The sequence below is a fragment of the Nansenia antarctica genome (genome assembly GCF_963989245.1).
Source record: "Nansenia antarctica genome assembly, chromosome: 19".
Lineage (NCBI taxonomy): Eukaryota > Metazoa > Chordata > Actinopteri > Argentiniformes > Microstomatidae > Nansenia > Nansenia antarctica.
In genome coordinates, this window is record NC_137692.1 from 17442397 (window position 1) to 17452396 (window position 10000).

Below are 10000 nucleotides of genomic sequence, written 5' to 3' on the forward strand. Positions count from 1 at the left end.
AGTGTGTGAATGTCAACACTGGTGAGCGTGCGATTGTGTGTGTGTGTGTGCACGCGCGTGTGTGTGTGTGTGTGTGCCTGTGTGCGTACAGTGTGTGTGTGTGTGTGTGCGTGTGTGAATGCACAGTGCATGCTTTACGTGTGTGTGTGTGTGTGTGTGTACATGTGTGTGTCAGGGTTTCCGTTAGAAAAAATTGGCGCCGGTCAACGTGTCCGGGAAGATTTCAATTTACCGGACAAACGTGAGATATTCCGGTCATCATATTAAAATATAATATAGCTGTTTGTCGCGGTGATTACTGTTGTGTAGCCTATATATGCCGTTTAATGTCTATTTCTCATCCGATACGATTAGATGCGAGCTATATAATAAATATAATAATATCGGCTTTCATGATTCGCATGCGCGCTATGCCATATGTCGAGCGCTGAACGCGCGCCACACTGGGAACTGAACAGACTGCATCGATCAATGAACGGACTCCACATTACGTTAACTTAAGTCTGTTAAATTGTTTGGGATTAATGTGAGTTTTCTATTTTCTCTTTCCAGTTTTACCCTTTTTTATCAATAAAACAACGTCATTTCTATAACCAGGTCTCGCAGGTTGGGAAGGCATTAAGTCTAGCTGCCTGTCAAATCATACTTACTCGGACTCGGGAGTATGACAATGAGGAGAACATAACTGTTTATTGAGAAACAATTGATAGGCAGGCTGGGATACGTATATAAAGAAATACCACAATGTCTAGATTTATAACATTTTATTGAAAAGTGCAACATTCTCATATTCGTTGCTCCTCTCGTGAATCCGTTATTCCTCCCCGATTTTTTGCACGGTGAGCAGAACATGTTTCCTTCCCCATCTAAACGCAGCCAGGGGAAATGTTCTTTCAACTCGGAACCCTCGAGACTTTTTGAAATATAATAGCCTGTAGTATATTGCTATGTTTAGCATAGATCTGGGATTGATTGCTATTGCCTCCGTAGCATTACATCTTGACAATGTTATCATCGATCAACTAGTGTGGTCTGGTTGTCGTTGGGATGCTGAATAAACATGCTCGTTGAACGTTGCTCCAGAGACCCGAGTATTATTAATATAAAGTGTATCTTGTAAGTTAGAGAACAACAAGACACAACATAGCCTATAATCAGAATGTGACAATTAAACTTTAGCGAATTGGATTCAAATTGTGCTTAGAGGGAATTATTTTCACCGGACATTATGACCGAAGAGGTTTAAATATGTCGGACTTCAACATATTTTACCGGACAAAGACCGGTAATTACCGGTTAACGGAAACCCTGGTGTGTGTATGTGTGTGTCTGTGAATGTGTACATGTGTATGTGCGCAGTGCCTGCTATACGTGTGTGTGCGTGCATATGTACATGTGTGTGTGTGTGTGTGTGTGTGTGTGTGTGTGTGTGTGCATATGTACATGTGTGTGTGTGCATATGTACATGTGTGTGTGTGTGCATACAGTATGTACGTGTGTGTGTGTGTGTGTGTGTGCATATGTACATGTGTGTGTGCATATGTACGTGTGTGTGTGTGTGTGTGTGTGTGTGTGTGTGAGACCCGTCCCCTCACCGGCAGGTTCTCCTTCTGCTGCAGCGCGGCCCCTTCTTCTTCCAGAGCCTCTCCCTCAGCTCGCTGACCCTGCGGTCCATGGCCGCCACCTCCACGCTGCGCCGGCTCAGGCTGTCCCGCTGCTGCTGCAGCCGCCCGCTCTGCTCCTGGTTCAGCTTGTTACGGATCTGAGGAAGCAGCGGTCCGTGGTTTAATGGACTACACTTATATACAGGGTTCCCAACACCTTCTGAAACATCAAATTCAAGCACCTTTCAAGGACTTTGAAGCACCTTTCATGGACTTTCAAGGACTTTCAAGGACTTTCAAGACTCAATTCCCTCAAATTCAAGGACCCAACACGGCATAGTTTGAGACAGAACTAGTTGATGATATTTTTTTTGAGAGAGAGAGAGAGGAATTCAAGCACTTTCAATGACCCAAGTCTATTTTCAAAAACTTTTAGGACGATGATTTCAGTTTCTCAAATTCACAAACTTTCAAGGATTTCAAGGACCCTGTATATGTTACCATCTTATTCCAAAGCGCTTTACAACAGCCTCTCATTCACGCACACATTCACACACACATGGCGACAAGCTACCACGCAAGGCGGCCGGCCCCGCTCATTGAGAGCAATTAGGGGTTCAGTGCCTTGCCCCCAAGGACACTTCGACATGTGGCCAGCCGGGGTTTGAACCGGTGGTAAATCCTAGTTTACAATTGGCGTTCATGGACTTGATGGCTTTCCAAAAACCTAAAAAGGATTGTTGAGATTCTCTGTTGTGGTAGTTAAATAAAAGTCTGATTTTAACTTCTTAGTGAGATGTGTACACTTATTCCCTAAAAGACCCTAAACTGTAACCTGTCAGATTCAGTATTTGTTCTCCTAGCTGTGGCTCCATACTTGGTTTCTCTCATGTATTCATTTAGACAACTCAACAGAGAACCTTGGTATAAGGTTCGATACATTTGACTAAGCAAGTGAATCATCAATTCACTAGTCGTAGCAGGAAGAGTAATCTAGCTCAGGCCAGGGGCCATTGGCAGTCATCGTGATAGAAGCAGAAAGAAATATACCTATATATATATATATATATATATATACTCTGACCTGTATATATACTCTGATCTGCTCTACTCTGACCTGCTGCTCTACTCTGATTCCCAGAGAGCAGCACGTGCTAGGTCTAGCTTTGTTGCTGTTCAACAGAAGGACCTCGCGTGGGAGGGAGAGAGAGGGGAATCTTGGGAGTTGTAGTTACTGAATGAAATGGGAAATTTGAACCAACACCAGGACAGATGGGGGCATTCAAAGGGACATATCTTCGCTCAGAAGTCGTTTTTAAGACACATTGTGAATGTGTCTACTATTGAATAATGAAAACAACAAATGCTCTGGGACGAAGTTGATCCTCTCCTAATGAAGCGCAAGACTCTCGTTCATGTAATATGGATGATGTTGGTTATTGTGTGTTAATTATTTAGTGCGTGTTGTTTGTTGTCAATACATCTACAGGCCCTTAGGGGGGGAGATGACAGGCTCTCGTTTATATGGCTCAGCAGGTTTGGGCCACGGTAATGATATTATTTGCATTATTTATGCAGATTTATATATTATAATATATATATTTATTTTTCTCTTGGATATGTATAGCCTAAATGAACAAAATGTTTATGAACAGAGAGCAGTGGGAGGAAGGGGGAGAGGGAGAGAGAGAGAGGGAGGGAGAGAGAGAGAGAGAGAGGGGGGGGGGGGAGAGAGAGAGAGAGAGATGAGAGAGAGAGAGAGAGAGAGAGAGAGAGAGAGAGAGAGAGAGAGAGAGAGAGAGAGAGAGGGGGAGAGAGAGAGACACACACACACACCTGCAGCTCCTTGTAGAGTCGGTCCAGCTCGGCCACAGAGCTGTGGTTGTCGTGCGAGGCGTCCATCTTGCCGTTCTTCAGCATGTCCAGCTGCCTGCTGAGCTCGTCCACCCTGGACACGGCCGCCGTCAGCTCCTTCTGCTTCTGCTGGAACAGCCCGCTCATCTGCTCGATCTCCTCCACTACACACACACACACACACACACACACACACACACACACACACACACACACACACACACACGGATGTTTGTAAATGGACTGACTTATATAGCGCCTTATTCCAAAGCGCTTTACAACGGCCTCTCGTTCACCCGTTCACACACACATTCACACACCAACGGCGGCCAAGCTACCATGCAAGGCGCCGGCCCGCTCACTGAGAGCAATTTTGGGGGTTCAGTGTCTTGCACCAAAGGACACCGCAACACGTGGCCAGCCGGGGTTCGAACCGCCGACCTGCCGACCTTGCGATCATTAGACCCCGGCTCTACCTCCGGCTCTACCTAGGGCTCTACCTCCGGCTCTACCTCCTGCTCTACCTCCTGCTCTACCTCCTGCTCTAACCGCCGCCCCTCTTTAGAGAAACTGTTGTGGATACGACAAACAAGCGCGCCCCAGTAAGAACATGTAGAGTTAAAAGGTACCCATGTTCTCTGTTGACTTGTCTAAATGAATACATGACAGAAACTAAGTATGGGCTACAGCTAGGAGGACAAATACTGAATCTGACTGGCGACAGTGTGTCCAGTTCAATGGAAAGGTTGTCTGCTGTTCTAACTGTCCGGAAGGGGGCGCCACAGGGCTCTGTCCTGGGGCCGCTTTTGTTAAACAATCTACACTAACAATGATAGAACAAATGTCCAACGAAAAAGCCAGTTTTCATTTTTTATGCAGACAACACTGATATTTATTGCCCCCCCCCCCCCCACCCCACTTCGCTACCTCTCTCTCCCTCCCTCCCTCCCTCCTTCACTACCTCTCTCCCTTGCTACCTACCTACCTCCCTCTCTCTCCCCCTCCCTCCCAGCTTGCCATTGCTGAGGCACTTGTGCTCCCACCACCTGGCCCTCCCACCCCCACCCTCCCCCCTCCTCCTCCCCCCACACACTCACCCAGCTTGCCGTTGCTGAGGCGCTTGTGCTCCACCTGGCCCTTCAGGGCGCGGACCTTCTTCAGCCGCGTCTCCTGGTTCTCCACGTTCTCCCGCAGCCGCTGCAAGCCTCTCCTGCTCCGTCGCATGCTGCTGCGCCCGCTTGCTCCTGCTGCCTCAGGTACCGCAGACGCTGCTCCTGAGGAGGGGAGGGGGGAGGGGGGGAGGGAGGGAGGGGGGAGGAGGAGGGGAGAGGAGAGAGGAGGAGGTAGGAGAGAGGAGGAGGTAGGAGAGGGAAGGATGGGAGGAGGGGGGGAGGAGGGGAGAGGAGAGGGGAGGAGGGAGGGAGGGGGGGAGGAGAGAGGGAGGGGAGGAGAGAAGGAGAAGAGGGAGGGGGGAGAGGGGAGGGGAGGGAGGGAGGAGAGGTTAAAGGTAAACACCACATAGAACACTTGGAACACTCTAGGTGGTGAGTGTTCCGGAAGTATTTGTGAGATAATAATTCAAATGTGTCTCAATTATATAAACAGAATATAACTGAGCCTTTTGTGTATATATATATATATATATATATGTACATGTATAACTGAGCCTTTTGTGTATATATATATATATATATATATATGTACATGTATAACTGAGCCTTTGGTTTAAGATGTCTTGGGGAGCAGAGGAAGTCTTCACGGGAAATACAAATCAAATCAATCAATCAATCAATCAAACGATTTCACGTTAAACTCATCTGTCTTTCGGTCCTCGTCAGATGCAAGGTAGTCTTCCGCACTGGGACAGTCTCAGGACTGCTGACTTCTGAACAGTCCTGAGCTAAGCTCATCTTAGCTTCTGAACAGTCCTGAGCTGAGCTCATCTTAGCTTCTGAACAGTCCTGAGCTAGCTGAGCTCATCTTAGCTTCTGAATAGTCCTGAGCTGAGCTCATCTTCTGAACAGTCCTGAGCTAAGCTCATCTTAGCTTCTGAACGGATACGAATGAGAAGCAACACTGACAGGTCAGGTAACTTCATTCTGCTGTAACATCCTTGTTTCCTTCGTTAACCTGTTCTTACACTCCCCCCCTCCCCCCCTCCCCTCTCTCTCTCTCCCCCTCCCTCTCTCCCTCCCTGTCTCTCTCTCCCCTTCCCTTCATCGCCCACTCGTTTGCTCTTCACTCCATCTCTAACGAACAGTCCTTTTCTCTTCTTTAACTCTTGCCTCTTCCTGAGCTCGCCCCACTTCTTCCCGTCAACCTCCCTTTGGCCTCTCTCCCTCTGTTCAACTACCCTTCCTATCTCATCCCCCCTTTCACCCCATCCCTGTGTCTCACCCTCTCATCTCCCCCTTTCACCCCATCCCTGTGTCTCACCCTCTCATCTCCCCCCTTTCACCCCATCCCCGTCTCTCACCCTCCTCATCTCCCCCTTTCACCCCATCCCCCGTCTCTCACCCTCATCTCTCAGCCTCTCACCCCATCCCTGTGTCTCACCCTCTCATCTCCCCCTTTTCACCCCATCCCCCGTCTCTCACCCTCATCTCTCAGCCTCTCACCCCATCCCTGTGTCTCACCCTCTCATCTCCCCCTTTCACCCCATCCCTGTCACTCACCCTCTCATCTCCCCCTTTCACCCCATCCCTGTCTCTCACCCTCTCATCTCCCCCTTTCACCCCATCCCTGTGTCTCACCCTCTCATCTCCCCCTTTCACCCCATCCCCGTCTCTCACCCTCTCATCTCCCCCTTTCACCCCATCCCTGTCTCTCACCCTCTCATCTCCCCCCTTTCACCCCATCCCCGTCTCTCACCCTCTCATCTCCCCCTTTCACCCCATCCCTGTGTCTCACCCTCTCATCTCCCCCTTTCACCCCATCCCCGTCTCTCACCCTCTCATCTCCCCCTTTCACCCCATCCCCGTCCTCTCTCACCCTTCATCTCTCACCCCTCTCACCCCATCCCTGTCTCTCACCCTCTCATCTCCCCCTTTCACCCATCCCCTGTGTCTCACCCTCTCATCTCCCCCTTTCACCCCATCCCCCGTCTCTCACCCTCTCATCTCCCCCTTTCACCCCATCCCCGTCTCTCTCACCCTCTCATCTCTCACCCTCTCACCCAATCCCTGTCTCTCACCCTCTCATCTCTCACCCTCTCACCCAATCCCTGTCTCTCACCCTCTCTTCCCTCTTTGATAACTCACCCTCTCTCTTGCAACTAACCCACCCACTTACCTACCTACCTACCCCCCCCCCTCCCTCCCGCCATCCGTCCCTCCCTAACTCGCTACCTCTCTCCTTCCCTCTCTCCCTCTCTCCTTCCCTCTCTCCTTCCCTTCCCTCCCCCCCCCCTCTCTCTCTCTCTCTCTCTCTCTCTCTCCTTCCCCCCCCCTCTCTCTCTCTCTCTCTCTCTCTGAGGTACCTTGGATGCGAGGAGTTTTCTGCTGAGCGTCTATCTGCTGCTGTTGCCTAGCAGCCATCTCCTGCAGCTCAGCCAGGGTCATGTCCATTCTGGGGGCTGCCACCTGGGGGGAGAGAGAGAGGGTGAGAGGGGGGGGGGGACGAGAGAGAGAGGGGGGGGGGAGAGAGAGAGAGAGAGAGAGGGGGGGGCAGAGAGAGAGAGAGTCAACTAGAGGCTGAATGTGGTTTGTTTTAGTGGTATTTGTGAGGGAGCCTAGGAACCTGAATTATTGGTATAGGTTGACAATAATAATAATGATAATAATCATCTTTATTTATAGAGCACCTGTTTATGTTCTAACAAGGTTACAGAGTGATTTACACATAGATGAAACAGCAAATACAGTAACACACATCACAGATAATAACACTAGGTCAGGTGCTCGGGGTAGCAGAGTACTTGATGGCGGTGGTGTTCATACCACACCACACACGCACACACGCACACAGAGTGTTTCTTCCATATCTCGTTGTAACTCTCTCCTCTCTGTGTTTGACTACTCTCTCCTTCTCTCTGTGTTTGACTACTCTCTCCTTCTCTCTCCTTCTCTGTGTTTGACTACTCTCTCCTTCAGCCTGTATTTGGTGTGAGACGTGGCTGTTCTCACGGCTCAGAGCAGCACAATAACATGTCTGTTCTGTTAGGAGTCACCGTGTGTGTGTGTGTGTGTGTGTGTGTGTGTGTGTGTGTGAGAGAGAGAGATTGTGTGTGTGTGTGTGTGTGTGTGTGTGTGTGAGAGAGAGAGAGAGAGAGAGAGAGAGAGAGAGAGAGAGATTGTGTGTGTGTGTGTGTGTGTGTGTGAGAGAGAGACCGAGATTGTGTGTGTGTGTGTGTGTAAGAGACAAAGATTGTGTGTGTGTGTGTGTGTGTGTCTGTGTGCAACTGACAGAGATGCAGAAGAAGTTCAAGTAGAAAGAACGATCAAATCAGCGACGAACAGCCTCCTTTAACCCCAGAAGAACAGCCACCTTTAACCCCAGAAGAACAGCCTCCTTTAACCCCAGAAGTACAGCGTGACCTGCCTCAGATTAGGGATGGACGGTTTCCAATTATTGAAACCGAAAAACCGTCAAAGACTAAAACCGGGGTTTTCCGGTTAACCGGAAGAAAAAAAAAGAGCGCCAATTTCAAATAATTGAGCCCTACTGCTACAATACACTCATGTCGAACACCATTAAAACACCGTAAGCACAGTCGCAACACATTTAGGCTACTTAGTTTCACAAATATAAGTGGAAAGGCAGACTTTTGTAAGCTACACCATACAAGAAAACACATGAACACTTAACACACCAGCTCCGCTGATCCAGGGTGCACGCCTGCACGGAAGATCATCTCTTGGAACAGCGTCTTCATTGAATGAACTGCTTTCTCAATATCTTGGTTCTTAGACAAAGTTTCAGCTGCTGCTCAATGTATTTAAATATTTGAATACTGCTCAATAATCACTGAAATATTAGACTTAGAATTATGCAGTGAACATACTTAAAGCTTTTCATAAAAACCACATGCCGCGAGACTGACTCGTCCTGAACTGTCGTAAGTCAATCAACAAAGAATGCCCCATCAAAATAAAAGTGCCCATGGTAGAGCTGTCAAAATAGAGCTTTCAAAATAAATGTACTAATACAGATAGAGATAAATACAGAACTACCTTTGCGTCACTAAGTGACCGCGTATCTTCTGAGACATGCGTTCTGTCATCACTTTCAGTAGCGCCTTCACACACAGTGGCGCTGTGCACAAACACTCTTGATCCGTATAGCTCTTGTTTTATTATATTGTGGTTTAGTAAATACTGCACTTGGAGTTACATTCAATGCATGATTTGTGCTATAGAACATAAATAAAGTTTGATTGATTGATTGATATCAAATCAAATCACATTTTATTTCTATAGCGCATTTCTCACAAAAGTGACCCAATGCGCTTTACAGAGAGCAGCGAAAATGATCTTATTAAATTAAATGTAAGCGAGTAATTGTAAAAAACCTTTCCTATCTACCAATAACTGAAGGCAACTATCTTTCCCATAGAGTGATTCGTTACCCTTAAATATAATCCCAATTAGATATTAATCCTCAGTTATTCTTCACAACTGACCAAACCTCTCACTCATTGTGCGGCAGATTCAGACTGTATCATTGTTATTTTCACACACGACAAACATGTGACATGTTCCAGTTTTATTCTTATTCTTAAAAAAAAAAAAAAAAAAAAAAACGTTTCAGACGGTTTTGATAAAAAAACGTTTCTATTTTTAGAAACCCCGGTTTTCGGTATAACCGAAAAACCGTCCATCCCTACCTCAGATACACCAGATGTCCAACTGTCACGTTGTTACACCACCAAGCAGACAACACGTACACCAACCACAGCACGCTGACCTGCACCCAGCACTGCTACATGGGTCTTCATTACTGTGATGTGCTTGACTGTTTCTACTTGTAGTTCTTGTTTATATTTGCATATCTGTTTGATCTATTTATAAAGCACTTTGTAACACTGTTTTAAGGGTTTCACTGTTAAAAGCTGTTACTATATAACTCAGTCACATACTCAAATCACTGTTGCTATATAAATAATGTTTATTATTATTATTATTATATATACACTGAACACAGTGATCAAACCAGTGTGAAACACACATGCTGTTAGAACATCAGAAGGGTTAGGGTTCCTAACATCAGAAGGGTTAGGGTTAACATCAGAAGGGTTAGGGTTAACATCAGAAGGGTTAGGGTTAACATCAGAAGGGTTAGGGTTAACATCAGAAGGGTTAGGGTTAACATCAGAAGGGTTAACATCAGAAGGGTTAACATCAGAAGGGTTAGGGTTAACATCAGAAGGGTTAGGGTTAACATCAGAAGGGTTAGGGTTAACATCAGAAGGGTTAGGGTTCCTCACCCCGTTCTCCATCCTCCTGTCAGCAGGGACCTTCACCCCGTTCCTCCTGGGCTCCCCACCGCGAGACACACCTGGGGAACCAACACACAACCAATCAGAGAGGCTGACACAAGAGCAG

The 10000-nt window shown here is 47.3% G+C and overlaps 1 protein-coding gene across 1 annotated transcript in view; it reads right to left on the reverse strand.

The window, feature by feature from the left end:
* LOC308174100 (apoptosis-stimulating of p53 protein 2-like) overlaps nucleotides 1–10000 on the reverse strand; it is a 32059-nt gene that overhangs the window by 20610 nt on the left and 1449 nt on the right. The window contains 9 exon segments of the mRNA XM_080549157.1: nucleotides 1596–1625; nucleotides 1628–1762; nucleotides 3441–3622; nucleotides 4556–4661; nucleotides 4663–4695; nucleotides 4697–4732; nucleotides 6937–6954; nucleotides 6956–7039; nucleotides 9883–9953. Coding sequence (XP_080405283.1) covers nucleotides 1596–1625; nucleotides 1628–1762; nucleotides 3441–3622; nucleotides 4556–4661; nucleotides 4663–4695; nucleotides 4697–4732; nucleotides 6937–6954; nucleotides 6956–7039; nucleotides 9883–9953 — 695 coding nt within the window.